The sequence below is a fragment of the Armigeres subalbatus genome, chromosome 2 (genome assembly GCF_024139115.2).
Source record: "Armigeres subalbatus isolate Guangzhou_Male chromosome 2, GZ_Asu_2, whole genome shotgun sequence".
In the NCBI taxonomy this organism is placed as follows: Eukaryota; Metazoa; Arthropoda; class Insecta; order Diptera; family Culicidae; genus Armigeres; species Armigeres subalbatus.
The window spans coordinates 225,837,815-225,859,639 of record NC_085140.1 but is presented as its reverse complement, the minus strand read 5'-3'; the positions used below and the strand labels follow the sequence as shown (position 1 = coordinate 225,859,639).

Genomic DNA, 21,825 nt, shown 5'->3' with positions numbered 1-21,825 from the left:
ATTATCCCGCGTGGTGATTTTCCGTCGCAGCGTTGCTCCGGCGAGAGCAGTTGTGGAAATATGTGGATCCCGGTGTTGCGCCGAACCCGGTGACGGACGCATGGAATGAGGGGGATGAGAAAACGCTTGCTACAATCCAGTTGCTACTAGATGAGAGTCAATTTAGTTTAATCCGCGAGAAAACGACGGCGAAATCGACGTGGGATGCACTGAAACAGCATCACAATAAGACGTCACTCGGGCAAAAGGTGACTTTGTTAAAACAAATCACTAACCAGAACTATAAGGTGGGTGACGATATGGGGGCTTACTTGGCCGGTATTGAGAAGCAATATGCACGGCTCGAAAATTCGGAATTTGAAATGAGTGAATGCTTGAAAGTTGCAATAATTCTTCGTGGCCTTCCGGAGGCTTTCAATCCCCTAACAACGGCGTTGGAGGCACGAGATGAAGCCGAACTTACTTTGGAAATGGTCCGCGTGAAGCTGATTGATGCAGCGGAAAAGCAGAAGAAGCAAAGAGGTGGCGCGGAGGAGCAGGCGTTGAAAGTTGGATCGATCCAGTTGCAGCAGAAATCTATTACTTGCTACTTCTGTGGGAAACAAGGACACCGCAAACGTAACTGCAAAGCATTCTTGGCAGAGCGCAGCAATGAAGAGAAGAACAAGAAGAAGGGGAAAGAAAAAGCCAAAATAGTGAGCGAAATAAACAAAGGAGCTTCGTTTACTTTTATGGTGCGGTCGGATGTTGTCGACGCGAGTGCGTGGTTAATTGATTCCGGTGCGACGTCGCACTTGACCAACGATAAGAAAGTGTTTCGGTTGGACAAAAGTGTACACCCTGTTATTTCGGCGGCAGACGGAAAATTGCTTCGTACGGAAGGTGTCGGGGACTGTGTTATCCGATGTGTAAACGATCGTGGTGAAAATGTATCGATTACGTTGACAGACGTTATTCTCGCTCCGGAGCTCGAAAGTAATTTAGTATCGGTTTCAAAACTATCGAATAAAGGTGTACGCATGGAATTCGATGAAAAAATGTGCAATTTGGTGTACGAATTGAAAGTCGTCGCGGTCGCTGAAAAAGTTGGTGGACTATATCGCCTGAACTTGGCCAAAGAGTGTGTAATGCTGGCTAATGATGGAAGCCATACAGAAGAATGCCAGCATACGTGGCATCGACGGCTTGGACACAGGGATCCAGGTGCCCTAAAGGAAATGGAACGTAAGAAACTTGTGTCTGGAATATGTGTACGAGATTGTGGAATAAGGATGCCCTGTGAATGCTGCATTGAGGTGAAAATGGCAAGGCCGGCAAGGTGGCAGAGAAAACTTCAAAGGAGGTGCTCGATATAGTCCACAGCGACGTCTGCGGTCCGATGACCGAGACTCCTGGCGGCTGTAGGTACTACATGACACTGACGGATGATCATAGTAGGTACACTATGGTATATTTTCTGAAGAAAAAATCGGAGGTAGAAGACAGGATTCGAGACTACGTTCGATTCACCAAGAACCACCTAAATAAGAAGCCGAAGATTATACGCTCGGACAGAGGAGGTGAGTACACTAGTGACAGAATTCGAAAGTTCTATGCGCAGGAGGGAATCAAACCTGAGTTTACCGCCGGATATGCCCCGCAGCAGAATGGGGTGGCGGAGCGTAAAAACCGAACGCTAAATGAAATGGGTTTGTGTATGTTATTGGATGCAGGGTTGCCTCGACGTTTTTGGGCGGAGGCTGTGAATACTGCTGCTTACATACACAATAGGTTGCCATCTAGATCTATCGATAAGACTCCATTCGAACTATGGTTCGAACGAAAACCGGATCTGAGGGATATGAGGGTTTTCGGATGCACTGCCTACGTGTGGGTTCCACCTCAGAAAAGGAAGAAGTTCCAAGTGAAGGCCGAAAAACTTACTTTTGTGGGTTACTCCTCGGAACACAAGGCATACCGCCTATTGGATGTACGTACTGGGAGAATTGTTATTAGTCGAGATGTTCGTTTCGTAGAACTCGGCGAAGCAACTTGTGATTACTCCAATGATGCTGCACAGCACGTCGGTGAGGAGATTTCTGGTGAAGCTGTTCAAGAAGCTAATGAAGAATTGGTTGTACGTTTGGAAAATCGAGCTACTACTTTGGAATGCCCAGAGGACAATCGCATCGTACCAGAAGTCGATTCGGAAGAAGAATATTTTGGATGCGATGATGCATTAGGATTTCCAGGATTTGAGAATGTGTTGGCTCAGGAGGAGCAGGAAAAAGCTACTGAAGAATTACGTCGATCTGTCAGGTCGAACATCGGTGTACCACCGGAGAGGCTTCGTGAAACAATAGGATTTGTTGCAGCAGTGGTAGGTGAACCGAGGAGTTATGCCGAAGCCATGGCTAGTCCTGAAAGTGAAAGTTGGAGAGCGGCTATGGAAGAGGAAATGGCATCACTTCGAGAAAAGTGAAACAATAGGATTTGTTGCAGCAGTGGTAGGTGAACCGAGGAGTTATGCCGAAGCCATGGCTAGTCCTGAAAGTGAAAGTTGGAGAGCGGCTATGGAAGAGGAAATGGCATCACTTCGAGAAAATGGTAGGTGGGAGCTAGTAAAGCTCCCATCAGCTCGGAGAGCCATCGGGTCGAAATGGGTTTTCAAGCGGAAGGAGGATGCTACTGGAAAAGTTGTCCGTTTCAAAGCCAGACTCGTGGCCCAGGGCTTTTGCCAGAAATATGGAAGTGAATACGACCAAATTTTTGCCCCGGTTGTAAAGCAAACTACCTTCCGAACAGTTTTAACGCTGGCGAGCAGTCGTAACATGATGACAAGGCACGTCGACATTAAGACGGCGTACCTTTATGGTGAGTTACAGGAGGATATCTTTATGAGACAGCCTGCTGGATACGAAAGCATAGACCCAAGTGCTGTATCCCATCTCAAGCGAAGCCTTTACGGGCTGAAACAGGCTGCTCGAGTATGGAATCGGAAGATTGGCGCTATCTTGAAAAAAGCCGGGTTTCAACAGTCAAAGGCAGATCCCTGTCTTTATTCGAAGCTGGTCAACGGTCACTACGTGTACTTGCTGTTGTACGTAGATGACCTTATCGTTGTATGTCACATCGAACAAGAATATAAAGCAGTGCTTGATGTTTTGACGCAGAATTTCAAAACCACAGAACTGGGTGACCTTGGATGTTTTCTGGGAATCCAAGTTCGCAAGGAGATAGATGGCTACGTTCTGAATCAAAAGTCGTACATCAAGGAAACCCTTGTACGATTCGGCTTGGATAAGGCTAACTGGTCGCGCGTACCCAAGGCGAGTAGCTATCCACAACAACCGCAGGAGGAAAGTAATGAGCTTGTTGAGAAGGAGCAATATCAAAGCCTCATTGGTGCATTGTTGTATATCGCCATAAACACTAGACCGGTCATCGCAATCGCCACCTCTGTACTTGGAAGACGTCTATCAAAACCAACGAAGGCCGATTGGGTTGAAGCAAAGAAGGTTCTTCGGTATTTAAAAGGGACAATCGATCATGAACTCTATCTAGGCACGAATAAACATCAAACGCTGGAATGTTTTGTTGACGCCGATTGGGCCGGTGAAGTATCGGACCGAAAGTCTAATAGCGGTTTTTTATTCAAGCTCGGTGGCGCACTTATCGAATGGAGTTGCAGAAAACAAACGAGTGTATCGTTGTCGAGCACTGACGCTGAGTATATCGCCTTGGCTGAGTGTCTCCAGGAGTTGCTGTGGCTACTGACTTTTTTTTTTTTTTTTTTTTAACTAATTTTATTTGCTAATTATCTAATACATGCATTCATCTCTTAGACTAGGTGTTCCGTGTTTTCTTAACACTATCATCCTTATTTGCTATGTTACTTTTTAGTTATTATTAATACATTTCAATTGCCTCTGGCAGTTAGAATTTTTCCTCTGGTTGAATTGACCCATGTAGGAATTACAATGTTTTCAACTTAAACTAAACTTAACCTATTTTATACTAAGGGTACAAGGAGTTAATCGTTGCAATAGAAGATTGCAGCGATTTTTGTCTAAAATTGGAAATTATTTTGTTGGACATTTGTTGCAATGTCTCAATATTAGAAATTCTATGAAGTTCATTGGTACTATACCACGGAGGCAACTTCAGAATCATTTTCAAAATTTTATTTTGAATCCTCTGAAGTGCCTTCTTTCTGGTATTGCAGCAACTAGTCCATATTGGCACAGCATACAACATGGCAGGTCTAAAAATTTGTTTGTAAATCAAAAGTTTGTTCTTAAGACAAAGTTTTGATTTTCTGTTTATAAGTGGATATAGGCACTTAATATATTTGTTACATTTGGCTTGAAGGCCTTCAATGTGATTTTTAAAAGTTAATTTTTGATCTAGCAGAAGTCCTAAATATTTAGCTTCGGTAGACCAATTAATTGGAACCCCATTCATAGTGACAATATGTCTGCTAGAAGGTTTCAAATAAGAAGCTCTCGGCTTATGTGGGAAAATTATAAGCTGAGTTTTGGAAGCATTCGGGGAAATTTTCCATTCTTGCAAGTAAGTGGAGAAAATATCCAAACTTTTTTGCAATCTACTACAAATGACACGAAGGCTTCGCCCTTTGGCTGAAAGGCCCGTGTCATCTGCAAACAAAGATTTTTGACACCCTGGTGGTAAATCAGGTAAGTCAGAAGTAATAATGTTATACAATATGGGCCCCAGTATGCTGCCTTGGGGGACACCAACCCTTACAGGTAATCTATCAGATTTAGTATTCTGATAGTTTACCTGCAGTGAGCGATCTGATAAATAATTTTGGATCAGTTTAATGATGTACAGAGGAAAATTAAAATTCATCAATTTTACAATCAAACCTTCATGCCAAACACTGTCAAATGCTTTCTCTATATCAAGAAGAGCAACTCCAGTCGAATATCCTTCAGATTTGTTGAGCCGAATTAAATTCGTTACTCTTAATAACTGATGGGTGGTTGAATGCCCATGGCGAAAACCAAATTGTTCATCAGCAAAAATAGAATTGTCATTAATATGAACCATCATTCTATTTAAAATAATCTTTTCAAACAGTTTGCTTATTGAAGAAAGCAAACTGATTGGGCGATAACTAGAAGCCTCAGCTGGATTTTTGTCCGGCTTCAAAATTGGAACAACTTTGGCGTTTTTCCATTTATCTGGAAAGTATGCCAATTGAAAACATTTGTTAAATAAATTAACCAAAAAGGATAAAGAGCTCTCAGGAAGTTTTTTGATAAGTATGTAGAAAATACCATCATCACCCGGGGCTTTCATATTTTGAAATTTTCTAGTAATAGATCTCACTTCATCCAAATTAGTTCCCAACGAAGGGTCGAAAACATTCTCTTGATTGAGAATGTCTTCGAAGCTCCGTGTAACCTGATCCTCAATTGGACTAGTGAGACCTAGACTAAAATTATGGGCACTCTCGAACTGCTGAGCAAGTTTTTGAGCCTTTTCGCCATTTGTTAATAAAATTTTATTTCCCTCTTTAAGCGCTGGAATTGGCTTTTGAGGTTTTTTAAGAATTTTTGTTAATTTCCAAAAGGGTTTCGAACTGGGATCCAACTTCGAGACATTATTCTCAAAGTTGGTATTTCTAAGAATAGCGAATCGTTTTTTAATTTCATTTTGCAAATCTCGCCAAATAACTTTCAACGCGGGATCGCGAGTTCTTTGGTATTGCCTTCTTCTCACATTTTTAAGACGGATCAGTAGCTGAAGATCGTCGTCAATAATAATGGAGTTGAATTTAATTTCACATTTAGGAATTGCAATGCCTCTGGCTTCGACAATTAAATTTGTCAAAGATACGAGAGCATTATCAATATCACTTTTGGTATCGAGAGGAATATCAACATCAAAATTCCTATCGATATACGTTTTATATAAATCCCAATCAGCTCTATGATAATTAAAAGTAGAGCTGATTGGATTATAAATGGCTTCTTGTGAGATTTCAAATGTCACAGGAAGATGATCAGAGTCAAAGTCAGCATGAGTTACCAATTGGCCACACAGCTGACTTGAATCCGTTAAAACTAAATCAATTGTAGAAGGATTTCGACTGGAAGAAAAACAAGTTGGTCCATAGGGATATTGAATAGTAAAATATCCCGCAGAACAATCTTCAAATAAAATTTTACCATTGGAATTGCTTTGAGCATTATTCCATGAACGGTGTTTGGCATTGAAGTCACCAATTACGAAGAATTTTGATTTGTTGCGAGTCAGAATTTGAAGATCAGCTTTCAACAAATTCTTTTGCTGCCCATTGCATTGAAAAAGCAAGTAGGCTGCAATGAAGGAAAATTGTCCAAAATTTGTTTCAACAGAAACTCCCAAGGTTTCAAAAACTTTGGTTTCAAACGAAGAAAATAATTTATGTTTGATACGTCTATTAATGACAATGGCGACCCCACCACAGGCGCTGTCAAGACGATCATTTCTGTAGATAAAATAGTTTGGATCTCTTTTAATGGAGAGTCCTGGTTTTAAATACGTTTCAGTTATAATGGCAATATGCACATTATGAACTGAAAGGAAGTTGAATAATTCATCTTCCTTACCCTTTAGAGAGCGGGCATTCCAATTTAGAACTTTCACACAATTATTTGGATCCATTGAAACGGAGTCCGATAACAATTTTTTGTGTGTACTTTATACCAACCTGAACAACTTCAGGAATGGTATTTGCTTTGAACATTGCATCAATCATGTGATGCAATTGTTCAGTTGAAAAATCAAAATCGGAAGCAGTCATGCTACCTGAATCGGCAACATGACCGTTATTTTCCGTTGGGACATGGGTATAAACCTCATTTTGAGAAGAAATTTTGTCTACCAGCAGCGATGTTTGCATACGTAGGTACATTCGAAAAATTGGAATTTACTGAAGTGCTTGCTACCCGTTGACGAGCGGCAAAATTTGTTTGTGAATTGTGGTGGGTATGAATTGCTCGACCGGTAACTGGTTTCGAAATTTGAGCGTTTGAAAAATTTCTACCCGTCGAATCTGGGATCCGATTGGAATTTCCACAATTGGCGGAATCCTTTGCTTTTTCGCATGAATCGAATCACCTGGGCTAGAGGTAGATTCGATTTGCTCAATTTCATCATTAATCAAATCGAACTGATTGCTCAGTTCGATTGGAGAAGAATTATTTCCGATATTAGAGTTTGAAGGAATATCTGAATTCTCCAGCTTCCTTCTATTTTTTCCGCGCTTGGGCAGGACGGTCTTGAAACCTTGTTTCTTTGAAGGAAGTGGAGAATTCAGAGACTCCCCCTTCCTCTTGTTTTTGTTAAGACTCATTGCTGAGCGTGGAGACGTGACCTTTTAAGAGGTTTTTTCCCAGAACGGTGTCCCTGCAGGATTACCACCGCTTGTCGGAATTTTACTTCCGCAAACGGGTCCAACGTAAAACGAAGGCACGGGTCCTTGCAAAGATCGTAACGGGATCAGTGGGTACAAATAGCGCTAAGAAGCACCGTTGAAATTAAAATAGCTTCGGGTAGTATTAAAAACTTCCTTCCGCAAAGAGAGAAAGAACCGCACAGCACGAAAGCACGATGCGGTCTGCTGTGGCTACTGACTGATCTTGGTATATCTGTGACGTATCCCGTTGTGGTCTACGAGGACAATCAAAGCTGCATTGCTTTAGCAGCAACGGACAGAACACCACGCAGGTCGAAACACATCGACAGTAAATACTGCTTCGTCAAAGATCTCGTTGCAAGCGGTGTTGTGTCCATTGTATACTGCCCATCAGAACGGATGGAAGCGGACATCCTGACTAAGTCACTGGCTGCAGTGAAACTTCAAGAACTGCGGACAGCAATCGGAGTAAGTTCGACTGAAGTTGAGAAGGAGTGTTGAGCCCCTCGTGCTGCAACAACATCATCGTTGTAGAGACAACATCATCGACACGAAGAGATGTCTAAAACATAATAGAAAATAGAACTGTCATTCTTTTGTATTTCCGGTAATAAAGATTTTTTCACTTGTTGTTCTCTTGCTCAGTATAGCACACGTGTTGTTTCTTCTGTGAACCGAATTCTTATTTCTACTGTGGACACTCCAACATTCTTTCATTGCGAAAGGTATGCCAAGAGAACTCCGTAAATCTGTACTGGGTTCCAGGGCACTGTGGCATTGGAGGTAATGAAAAGGCAGACGAGCTTGGGAAACGAGGTTCAAATACACAGTTTATTGGCCCAGAACCTTTCTGCGGTATATCATACTGTACCATAGAAATGGAATTTAAATCCTGGGAAGCACAAAGGTTGATGAACAAATTGGTTGGTTTCCGAATAGTGTGCTCAATCAAAGAGATTTATAATTCCCAATGTTAAAGTAACCGAAAAGCTCTTAGAGCTGGGAACCTGAAACCTTGGAACATCTGCTTTGCAGTTGTGATGCATTGTACAAGGGTAGATCTAAATTTCTAAATAGTGGCTTTATGCAACCAGGAGATCCTTGGACTGCAAATCCTGGAAAGGTATTGGGTTTTATTAACTCAATTATACCGGACTGGGAAAATACGCGTCTTAGGTTGTTTACTTGACAAATGGTGATCAACCTAGAAGATGCGAATAGTTAATAGTAATCAGGGGTATACCACAAAAGTTCAACTCAATGGACGCAGTGGTTCTACGCCCCAACAAATAAAAAAAATGGTTATGGGTGCTGCAAGGACACGCAGCTAACCTCGAAGGTGTGTTGTGCACTGCCCCCCTTTGAAGCATTTCTTTCAGGTTGTACCGAAGGGACGACGGGCTTGCCGGCAGGGTCGGGGATGTAGTCCTGCCTGTCCTGCCCTCGTTTGCTGATGGAGGTAGTCCCTAACCCCGCACTTCCTGGACGTCCAACCCAGGATGTCTGTTGAACAGATTTCTCTTCCATTGCTTAGGAAGAAAAAAAAACACATGCACACACACTGTTGAGTAGATTAATATATAACACTGTGGGTCGCCGGGCCTTCTATAAAAAGTTCGTTCTTGGAGTGAAATGATAGCCTTTCGGGATAACTATGTTCTACGAGAAAGGCAAAAATAGTGCTACATACATATGCACACAGAGACAGACATCTCCAGAGTTTTGTGAGCTGAATAAATTAAATAATAGGTACAGGGGTTAGACAAAAAGGTTGAGATAGGCAAAATTTTGTCGAAGTTCAAATCAGTATGACTTTGTGTAGAATGATCCGATTTCGATTAAATCGGGACCTTTGGACAAACATGTTTTTTGCTGAGATTTCTGTCAAAATTGCTGAAAATCAGCAAATAATGATGATGATGATGATGATGATACTACCATCTATTGTAGCAAGGCACCTGCCGATAGCACTGGTCATATCTGACAAACGATTTGATCCTGTTTATATTATTGAATGCATTTCATCAAACTCCTGTATGAAGGGCCAAAAATGGGTGGGGTGGTTCCATAAGTAGAGACACTTAGGCAAAATCCACGGGATGAGTAGAGAATCTCCTTCCAGAAGAAAGTTCGTGCAATCAATAATACAATATTAAGCCCTCGTTTCCCAGATTGACCCAATAGATGGGGAGAAGAGCCCGCCCTTTATCCACGAGATGTTAACAATAGGAAGTTGGCGATTCCACTCATCCTATCCAAATCGCTTCAATCGGGTGCCCTGATGGTTTTTTTTTAAGGTTTATAATCATATAGTTTCAATATAAATTGATAAAGATATACAATGGAATTCTCTCACCAAGTTTTAATTCGTCTTAATGTCCTGGAAGAGTGAGATCCCTTCTTCAACTCCGGTTTTTTTAATTTATGCTGTTTTCTGTGATAGAAAACCAATAGTTGTCTAATGATAGATTTAAAAGATTTCTTGATTTCTGAAAAGATGAAATAAAAAGACGGAAGGCAGTATCATACATAATAACATGAGCGTTTATAACACAACAATCGTGTTTAGCCCCAAAATGTTGAATGCACTATATTTGGATCAATCTAGTGTGGTGCTCCATTGGTAATATCCCAATTTTATCAGCTAACAAACGCTATTTTTGACGGAATATCAGTTATTTATTTTGCTGGCGCACGGCTGTGCGGATTTTTGCCGAGCTGCAGAAATAAAAACTGAGTGTGTAAGTATACTGTCCCCATGTGAAACTTCAGAATGGTCCTTGGCCACCGGAGATGTTCCGGGTTTTCCGATGATATGTTAAAAATGCATTTTTTTTCTTCTGCTTGTAATTTTATCTGACGTTTACTGCCATCACGTTTTATACTCTGCCTGGAAACTAGAACTAATATACTGACCAATGCTGGCTGCAGATCGAAAATCCGTTAGGTATACGCAGAGATATGGCCATTTTCATAAAATCAGTACGGGATTGGTCATACACCCTGAACAAATGTCACTTTCGCAGAACACCCGGAACCTGTTACAAATTGTCCAAAAAGTCTTACAGTCATCAAAATGTATCTTTAATAAAGATCCTATATTTATCGTCTTGGAAAAACATGAATTTTGACTCCCATATATGCATGGTTCCGGATGGTGTCAAAACCGGCCCCTCCTGGGAGGCCCTAAGAACCTGTTATAAAGGTGGCAGTGGACACTATCATTCTGGAAATGTTTCTGTTATCATAGTCTCGCAAAGCCATGAAGTTAGATACTCATATTAGCATTATTCCGATCTGTTATCATCTCATCATGTTCCCGGAACCGTTTTCACGGAAATGACCATATCTCTGCGTAGTTTTGATGGATTCTCGATCTACAGCCACCATTGGTCGGCATATTAGTTCTAGTTTTTGAAGAGAGCATAAAACACGATTAAAGTAAACGTCACATAAAATGACAAGCAGTGGAAAAAATGCATCTTAAACATACCTTCCGAAAACCCGGAACATCTCCGGTGGCCAATGACCAACCTCGGATGACAGTATACTAGAAGAGCGCTTTTGATGGTACTGATTTTATCAAAATCGGATCATTATACGCAAAGTTATGATAATTTGAATTTCGACATAATTTTACCTATCTCAGGGCTGCCCAACGTACGGCCCGCGGGCCGGATGCGGCCCTCGGCTCGTTTTTTTGTGACCCGTGAGCCGTAGCAGAAACTATTTTATAACCGGCCCACAAGCTTCTCTATGTGGCTCGAGAAGCTTCTTTTTATCATTTATTATTAAACATTATAAAATATTATTGGTTAAAAAAAGATCTTGCAATCTAGTAATTTACTTTTATTGTATTCCAATAATTTCATTTTGAATTTGAAACGACATATTCAACACATTTTAAAATGGCTGCATGAAGAGACCCCATGAAACGTAAAAGCTGGAAGCTCCTTTGAAAACTTATATAGCCGTATATACCGTGATGTGCCCTAATTTCGCGCGCGCCCTAACTTCGCGCATTATAAAATCATTTATTTTTTTCAATTTTCAATTTGAAATTGAAAAATCTGGAGGATTACAAAATATCATTGTTGTTGAATGTTTTTCACGAAAAAGTTTGAAAAACAAACTTGGTTTAGTACATCAAATAAAATTATTTCAATTTGATCCTCCCATCGACCGCCATATTTGCTTGTGCTTAGCACAGCGATGAAGAACATGACCCAAGTAAACAAATGATTTTACTAGGGATCCTACATTCAGAGATATGCGGAAGCGGCCATCTTGAGCCAATCGAGCATTGAGAACTGTCAAAATCTGAGCCAAATGAACATCGTTATTGTTGCAGATCGAAAGGTATTGCGATTTTGGTGAAATAGAATGCACTGCTAGAGGATAGACAACATAATCAAAAAGTGTCATCGAATGTAAAGTCATGTGCAAGCCTAAACATTTTTCACTGCGGCAAGTGCTGGCAGCGTATGTTTACAAAAGTAACAGCGTTGCTAAATCGTCTGGAAAAGTATTCGCACATATTTTAATATAGGATCCCTAGATTTTACTGTACAAAACTGGCTACTTTTTGGAAATATTTGTATCCATTATGCTCTGTTGGATATATTTATTCGTCATTACTATTGAAAAGTGTAAGTGTAAACACACAGGACAGTTTTACACTGAATAGAACCCGAATTCCCATACGTTTTTCATCTAATTTTCAGGCGGATAACCACCGACATCGACTAATGTTGACTTGAAAAATCTTATAGATCAGTGCCTGCAATAGCTATCAAATCCGATGAGTAAAATGATGCTAAAATGTGCGATGTGTAAAATGATGCTAAACTTAAGATAAAACTACAGCAGCTTTTTCGATAATGTATATAATATTGAAGATGTCTTGTATAACACATATTTGAAGATGTCCTATGTAAGAGATAGCGGAATTAAAGACTTTCTTTCATGACGTCTCGAAATTTTTTTTTTATACACCAGCTAAACATTGCTCATACAATGCCTTTTTTCTTAAAATATGGTTTATATTTCAGAAGAAAACGATATTTTAGGAATTATGACTTGTGTCAACTAAAATCTAAGTAAAGCTCCAGGGTCGAAATATAGGCACATACCATTTCGACTGAAAAATGGGTCACTGACGGCTGTCTGATACCGTTATCTGAATATTTTGAACAATGGATGCATGCTTCTATATTGGTTAATTGATTATATTTCATCAAACCAATAACGATATTCAATTCCAAACATGAGCAAAGTTAGGAACAATTTTGCGCGAAATTAGGAACTATCCTATTTTCTTGCGCGAAATATGGAGCATACAACGATCTCGGTTTCAAACCCAATTTTTTTTTTAAATAGCAGCAAAATTTGCAAGTAACATTTTTTTGAGAACCTAGAATCCTTCTACTACGTGATGTAGTAGTAAATGTTTCCAAATGGCCACTACATGTTTTTTTATGAACGTTTTACCTTTGTCAGATCTTAAGTGCGCGAAATTAGGGTACTTCACGGTATAACTGATGGCGCCGGCATCGGCAGTAACGGGAAAGAACGCTGTCATCGTGACACTTCCAAAAAAGGTGGCATGATTTAACCCGCACAATGCATTATTCACTAAGAAAATCTATTTGAGAAAACGATCAATTTTCTTGAAATACTGAAGCTCGACATTGAACTTTATCAACCGCGAGGAATCCACCACCACCAATTCTAAATAATGTTGACGGAAATGGAGGCAGAATACGGAGATTTGCTGCATTATTGCTTTTCTTCTAATAAACCGTTTTACCAGGCTTAAAAGATTTTATTCTCTTCGAAACTAAATCGCACGATTTGATAAAGATAAACCAATGCCCAAACTGGTAGATCCTAAATAGGCGAGTGACTTAGCTTTTGTGGTAGATAGGTATTACCAAAAATTTCAATGACTTGAACGGGAAGCTGCAAGAAATGGATCAACATGTCGAACTTTTATTAGCCAATATTAAAGATTTTGTTACGAAATTGGCACGAAACATTTTGGTTGCAGTTGCACTGCAGAATTAGCACATCTGAAAATATTGTTTTCGTGTATGCTGCAAGTGAGCAAAGGTGAAAAACTACTTTTCGCTGTTGCCTGTCATTTGCTTTTGGAGTTATGTGCCCCTAAAAGTGCTACGTGGTTTTGAAGGTAGATTCCAACGCGATTCACCATAATGATGTTCGAACCGATTATCGATATCCAATACGACGACGAGCTCAAATCTAAATAGCAGAAAGAAAACAGCTCACATAAGTTATTTCTCTCTACGGTCGGAAGCACATAACAAAAATTTTGAATCCTGTTTGCGAATTTTGGTCACTTGAACGAAAACAATACGAGTCGATTATTGGAGACAACAAGTTTATGTTTCTCATTAAATTGCCATCCAAAATACCTGTTACCAAAAAAAAGGAATTTTTGAATGCAATACAATCACAGAGAACAGACGTTGAAGCTGCACTCGCCATGTTGTGATAACTTTTTACTGTTCATTTTGAATAACTTTGGAATGTCGACGTTATCCCGTGCATAATCAGCGCTAGCGTCATCAAAAAATGCCACTGTGCGCTAGTGTCGTTATGCATGCATGAGCATACCAGCGCCATCGTGTTGTCAAAATGAGATTGTGAGTTGCAATGTCGACGTCGATGGCGTTGAGGTTCGGTGTGTTTGTTTACACATGTTTTGCAAGAAATTTTGTTCGAGCCTCCATGTCTGTTCTCTGTGATACAATCGTGTTTAGTTATTCTCTAAATTTTTTTTACCATTCTGGAAAATAAGAAAAAAAAATTGATTATTTTGAGAATATATAAAAAATAAAATATTTAAAAAAAATCTGTCCCTCCAGCAGGTGTTAATTCTGAAAATTGGCAGGCCTGACCTATCTCAACCTTTTTGTCTAACCCCTGTATATAACGCTATCGGTCTTCGCACCTCATATAAAAAGTCCACTTCTTTAATGACGTTATAGCCTCCTAGTGCGACTTTGTAGTACGAGAAAGGCAAAACAAAGCAATTCGGATGCCTTGCGCTTGACGGGAATGGGGGGCGCTGAACACATAGTTTTTACCCTATTTGTATTTGAAAATCAAAATCATACCTTTCACAAAATCAAAAATAGATGAATTCTCATTAGTAACTGTTGATCCCTCTCTGTCTTGTGGTGCATGAATGCTATCGTTGCGTAGACTAGGACTCTCATCATTTTGTAGTGCAGTCCGTGGCACATCCGATAATTCATTTAGCGCATGACCTGAAATTAGATGAATATAAAAGTATGACGTTACTTACAGCACAGCTATATTATGATGATAACAAGTCTCATCACATTCAAAATAACATAAGTATAAGCAGGGTTCTTTATATCAGGGTTCACTTATTGTCGGCGTAGCACATACTTAGAATTCGGAAGTCGGGACTTCCGAACCGAACGATCTACCGAAGTTTTATCTGTCAAACTAATTGATGCGTTAGTCAAGAACCCTTTTTATTCCATTTATGTTATATTCAAGGTTAAAAAGACACATATCCTGTTTCTCCGACAAGCACGTCCAAAATGGATCTAGAACTCGATAGAATGCGATAATTCGGTGCTCCCGATCTAAATCAAGTACCATTCAAAATCGCATCATGAAACAATGGCCCTGTTCAACGTGCTGAGCCTTGATCTTGTCACAATGCAGGTCGGTTCTCGGCTAAACAACAGGGACGTGCAAGGAGAAGAACAAACCATTCGATGTAAAGTGACCTTCCCATGGCTATGATCCTGACGTGTGTCTACCATGAAGGCATCGCAGCGCAGACATCAAGCGTAAGTGGCTGTTCATTGAAGTTCAATGGAGCGGCTTCAGAAGTATTAAGTTCGGTTCGTCCGTTAAGAGCCAAAACGATTGGAAATGTTATTAACATCACGCTAATAAATTAATATTTACATCATTTTTTATTTTTATTTTATTTTTTATTTTTATTTTGGGAGGAGGGAAAAGCCCTTTTGAGTTGAGCATTCAAGAACTCTTTCTCAAATGGGCGCAAAACCTTTCTATCAACAGAATACAGTTTCCTAATGACAGAACTTTCTTAAAACTATGTATACAATTGACATTTTTGAAAGCAACAAACCTACACTAATTAACTAATCACAATTCCGCGACAATAAACGTAAAAAATATGTCTTAATACTAACTCTGGTCAAATTAAAATCAAAAACACTGTAACACCGATTAAAAACGCGGCACATACTATTAATAGGTGAGTTAAATCCGTAGTTTGTTCTCATGAGAGGTAAGCGAAGGAATTCAGCATTTCTCGTAATTCGCCTTCTAATATTGATGCTAAGCTGTCCTAGTATAGCAGCACAGTCGATTCGATGCGTCAGGAGATCAGCGATGAAAGTTGCTTTCGAAGCGTTTCGACGAACGTGAAGAACATCTAAATTTATTAATTTGCATTGATCTTCCTATCGAGGGAGGTTTCCTGGATCGCTCCACGGCAAAAATCTAAGCGCAAACCTAATAAACTTTTTCTGCACTGTTTCAACTCTTTGAATGGCATTCTGGTGGAATGGAGACCACACAATCGAGCCGTATTCAAGTAAAGAACGGACTAAGGAACAGTACAGAGCTTTCAGGCAATATACGTCTCTAAACCCTTTAGCCACACGGAAGATGAAGCCTAGTTGTACCGATGCTTTCGATGTTACGTATGAAATGTGGTCCTTGAACGTTAATTTCGAATCCAATAGAATACCCAAGTCTTTAATAACGGACTCTCGCTTCAATATTGAACCTTTCAGATGATAGTCGTAAAGAACAGGTTGATGCTTGCGTGTAAAAGTTATTACCGAACATTTTGAAGGATTGAGCACCATTCTGTTCGTTTCGCACCAGCCAACAAAAATGTTTAGTTGGTCTTGTAGGTACATTGCATCGGCAGCACATTTTATGGTAAAATACAATTTAAAATCATCTGCGAATGACAGCTTGCAACAGCTTAGAAGAAAATTTACGTCGTTGAGGTACAGTAGGAATATAAACGGCCCAAGATGACTTCCTTGTGGAACCCCTGATGTGACTTCAAATGTAGACGAGCAGTGATTACCAATTTTTACAGACATACAGCGTTTGGTCAAATATGATTCAATCCACTTGAGAAAATCTCCCTCAAAACCAAGACGTGCCAGCTTTGCTACTACAATCTGGTGATTGATTTTATCAAAAGCTGCAGAGAAATCAGTATAGATGGCATCTGTTTGATAACCGTTTTCCATCTCGCGAACAATCGAGGAAGTATAATATATCAGGTTCGTAACCGTTGATCAGTTGGAAGTAAAGCCATGTTGATGCTCAGAAATGTAGCTGCTGCAATTGAATGTCATGTAATCCAGAATTAACTTCTCAAATAGTTTCGATGCCGCGCTTAAAGATGCGATTCCACGATAGTTTGAAACTACTCTTCTGTTCCCTTTCTTGAAGATTGGAAAAACATAGGATTCCTTCCAGATGTCAGGGAAAATACCATTGCGAAGTGATAGGTTAAATATTGTTACAAGTGGTAATGAGACGGAGGATATACAGTTGCGAAGTACGATTGAAGGAATTCCATCGGGGCCAGGATTCGTTGAGATTTTTAAATTCCTGCCAGTCGATTCAACCTCCTGAATTGTAACCGTTGTTAATCTTCCGAATGCTGGATACTGAAAAATGTTGGAAGCTGCTTGAAGAATGTCAACAATTATATTATAATGTTCCAAGTAAGATGAAATAGAAGTATAGACAGAACTCTATTTCTATTTCCCAGGCGATCAAAGCCGATTTTACTTAAAAACTAAATGTCGTTTCCCAGTGTCATATTTTATTCCACATATTGCATCCCACCGTTCGAGGCAGTAAAATAAACTAATATCAAATTAAAGATACAAACATCAATCGGTCTTGATTTAAAGAAACAGCGCCAAGCTAGAGTATTGACATGATCCGTGGACTTAGCAACGATTAAATAGTTTTCAAAACTGAAATTTTCAAATAATGCTAGAAAGCTCACATTTATCAGAAGAACGATTTGTAGGTGCTTCGAAGCAGCCAGATTTCAGATTTTTTTTAATTCGTAATAAAAAATCTTTATTTTGAACACATGTATGACTTTGAATCAGCATGAATATTCGTAATCATCTGAAATAGAACAACATAAATTGTTGTTTATGTCTATGTAGGTAGGACTCTTTTTATGTATTATCCAGTTGCCTTCATCTTATTAAATTTTGATCTTGAATTGAATCATCTTAAACTATAAAATAAATGAAAATTAATTACTCATTAAACAATGAAGTATGAACGACTTATCAGGATGCATCTCACATAAACAAGGTGAAAATTTGCCTACTGTAAGAGTAAAATCAGCAGTGATTCAAATCGTTCGGGGCTGTCAGTTTGAATATGAATCTGAATCATGCACTTTCCCAGCAGTGGCTCAAGATTCATTTTTTATAACAGTCGAGATTCAAAAGCCTAAAACTGTTATACCGCTCAGTTCTATTTTCTGCAGATTTGAACCACGACTGAATCACAAGATTCAAATATTTTCCAATTGTTTTGGTGCATGAATGCGTCATTTTATGTACGGATCAATCCACTTTGCATTTAGAGTGAAATCAGTAGTGATTCAGTTTGGTTGCAAATTTTCGAATACTTTTCTAGTTTGAATATGAGCCAAAATAGAACAAGCTCACAGGCTTCCCCAGCAGTGTTCTATTCATGTTTGATTGTTTTTCCATTAAATAAGGATGATTATGTTGCTGTTGAGGAAGGCGCGGTAAATGCAAAGTGGATTGATCCGTACATAAAATGACGCATTCATGCACCAAAACAATTGGAAAATATTTGAATCTTGTGATTCAGTCGTGGTTCAAATCTGCAGAAAATAGAACTGAGCGGTATAACAGTTTTAAGCTTTTGAATCTCGACTGTTATAAAAAATGAATCTTGAGCCACTGCTGGGAAAGTGCATGATTCAGATTCATATTCAAACTGACAGCCCCGAACGATTTGAATCACTGCTGATTTTACTCTTACCGCGCCTTCCTCAACAGCAACATAATCATCCTTATTTAATGGAAAAACAATCAAACATGAATAGAACACTGCTGGGGAAGCCTGTGAGCTTGTTCTATTTTGGCTCATATTCAAACTAGAAAAGTATTCGAAAATTTGCAACCAAACTGAATCACTACTGATTTCACTCTAAACAATGTTGTATGTATCCTTGGTAACAAGAGTTGAGCTATAAACGTTGTTCACAGCTAGTGTCAAAACCAAACGACCATAGTTGATTTATAGCTAGCGTAAAAAGCTGGATATATAAAAAAAAAGTTGGCATTTGTACGACCGCGCATCACACAGGAATAGACAGCCCCATTTTTGCTAATTTATATTTGTTTTCTTCTTCTTTTTACAAGGAAAAACGTTTTTCGTTTTTCGCACTATTTACATTGAATTTTAAAATTTTGATCATCTTCTTTCTATAAATATAAAACAAAGTTGGCATTTGTACGACCGCGCATCACACAAGAATAGGTAGACAGCCCAGTTTTTGCTAATTTATATTCGTTTTCTTCTTCTCTTTACGAGGAAACACATTATGATGAAATTGGAATGCTTTGAAAATCAAAACTCAATCTTTTCGATGAAATAGTTTCCGTACAATTTGCATGGAATTTGAAAATTTTGAACATCTATCTTATCTTCTATCTTCTTCCATTCTGTCTTCTATCTATATATATATATATATATATATATATATATATATATATATATATATATATATATATACCGTGGACCCCCGGTTATATGACCGTTTTTAATCTGAACACTTTTTAATTTGAACCCCGTTGGTTTGAACATCGTTCAAATTAAAAATGGTTCAAACGTCATTTACCACGTGGAATCGAGAGAAGAAAAATGGAACATCGTGAAATGGAACGCAGAATCAAAACAAACCAGCGAAGCGGGCAGCCAGAAACCAGTTTTTCTGATGCTTATAGAGTAACCAGAAGTTCAAACTAAAAATGAACCCCGTTAATGTGAATGAGGTACCGTTCAAATTATCGGGGGTCCACGGTATATATATATATATATATATACAGCGATTCCACGGGAAAAGAATAGAGTTGAAAAAAAAAGTTGTCCAATTTTGCTCAAAATCGCTTGGTATGTTCTTCATCGAAAATAATTAGAACCGTATTTTTTATTTTTTTATTAGGGTTACCAGAAAAATCGCTATTTTTGGAAATTTTTTATTTTTAAAAAATCATAACTTTTGAACCACTGGATCGATTTACAATAAATTTTTATTGATAGAAAGCTTATTACTTCTAGTTCTTACTAAAGTTTTTGGTTTGGTGTATTGGTGTACTCAAATTTGCTAAAATGGTCAAAATATTCGTTTTTTAAGATTTTTTAAATGTTGGACCATAACGACTATATATTTTTATATTTTTTTATGGAAATTCAAATATTTTTACTTAACATATTAAAAAATTAGAAATGTTTATCGAGCCGTTTTTGAGTTACATTTTTTTGAAAATTTCAAGTTTTCTGCCCATACACACATGGAATGAACGTTCAGCGATTCCACGGAAAAAGAATAGAGTTGAAAAAAAAAGTTGTCCAATTTTGCACAAAATCGCTTGGTATGTTCTTCATCGAAAATAATTAGACAAATCTAGTTTTATTTGTGAAGTAATGTACCTATCAAAAGTAGGGGAGGCTTGTCCAATTCTGACCCCATTAAATGTAAGAACAATAAATCACCCTCAAATTGTTTAAAAGCAGAGACCAACATTGCTAGGGTTTACTCAACCATGGTTTACGCTTTAACTGGAACCACAATGGTCCGTTAGCGTCCTAATTCAGCATGAGTGCTCATAAGGGTTGCAGAGGCACTCATGCCAAATTTGAGTGGTAGCGTAAACCACGACTGAGTAAACTTAACTATTTTGAATTATTCCACAAAAGGGTAATTTTGAGTGAACCGAACTGAAACTAGAATATATTTTTTTTAGCGTGTAGAATTTTTTTATATTTAGTGAAGTTCAAAAATCAATTTTGAAGTCCAAAAAACACAATTTTTCCGACCAATGAAATCTACGTTGAAATTCTTTGTGTAATTGCTTTCCATTGGTATTATTAAAAATTTGGCAACCAGCACTGTCTGAGAGAATCTTGGCTCTGCTATATTGAGGAATGGTAGCTCAAATCTCAAAGTTTTAGCACGTTTTAGACTACAAGCAATGGTTTTCTCTGACTACCTTCAATTAAAACTCAGCATTTAATTTGATTATTTTTATTTTTCATAATTCATCAACAAAAATATTACATAGCAAAATTCTTACAATTTAACACACTTTTCTTCATCTGAAAACGAAAACCGTTTCACGATAATGTAATTTTCATTTTGTGGCTTAAAGTAATGAAACGATTATGTCCCAGAGATTTGTTTTACACGAGTATAACGGTTCTTTATTTTCTTTTCCATTGCATTGTAATCTTTTTCCGAGAAAAACTCGTAATATATTTTGGAATCTACTTTAGAAACAGCCCAAGAGTAAAGTTCATATGCAGTTGTAATATGATGGCCTTGTAAACTTGCTTTTGAAGCGTTTCGCTTTAGAACACCTCCTAAAGCGTCACAAGGCCCTTTTCCATGGCAAGTGGCAAAAAAGTTCCACTCTGCTTTAAGACCGAAGTCTTTGTACATGTGGCACAAATTGAAAGCAGTCATCTTATTTTTGTACGGCAACATGGTTATGTTTAGTAAAATTCTGCGATTGCTATAAAGCTTGTAAACTTTAAATTTTATGCTTCATCCTTATAATATATGGCAAAAGGATGGATTGTGCATTGAGCGTTTGCCCAATGAAAACCTTGTATAGCGTCCTGAATAACAAAAGAGTAATTTTCAAAGAAGTCAGCAATTATAATGCAATCAGTTGCTTCCAAATTAATTTTAAGTTGTTTTAAGTAGTTTCCTTGTTGCTCTGCAATAAAATTAAGCGGAGATAATTCGCTTAATTTTTCTAAAAATGTTTCACATACTCTTCTGCATCCATTCGCATTGAATTTAAATGACAACGATCTGTTTGCTTCCATTGTTTAAATTCTAAGGAATCGACATTTTCAAGAAAATTCATCAGGTCATTCTCCAGTGTCTGCGTACCCGGGCAATGATCACAGGTTTTCAACCAACATTTCTCTGTAGGATTTTCACAAAGTATTTTAAAAAAACAAGTCATGATACGTTTTTAAATAGTTATGAATAAGTTTCTTGTCCTTAAGGGTTTTAAACATTAATTTAACATTCTGATGATAAATGCATACGCAGA

General features: G+C 38.4%; 1 protein-coding gene across 3 annotated transcripts in view; it reads right to left on the bottom strand.

Moving 5' to 3' along the window:
* Positions 1 to 21,825, bottom strand: part of LOC134211782 (transmembrane and coiled-coil domains protein 2) — a 215,795-nt gene that overhangs the window by 179,325 nt on the left and 14,645 nt on the right. For all 3 annotated transcript variants that reach the window (XR_009979097.1, XM_062689003.1, XM_062689002.1), the window contains exon 3: positions 14,551 to 14,703. Coding sequence is in view for 2 of the 3 variants with exons in the window: in XM_062689003.1 (XP_062544987.1) it covers positions 14,551 to 14,703 (153 nt within the window). In the remaining variant the exon portion in view is untranslated. The remainder of the gene's footprint in view (positions 1 to 14,550; positions 14,704 to 21,825) is intronic.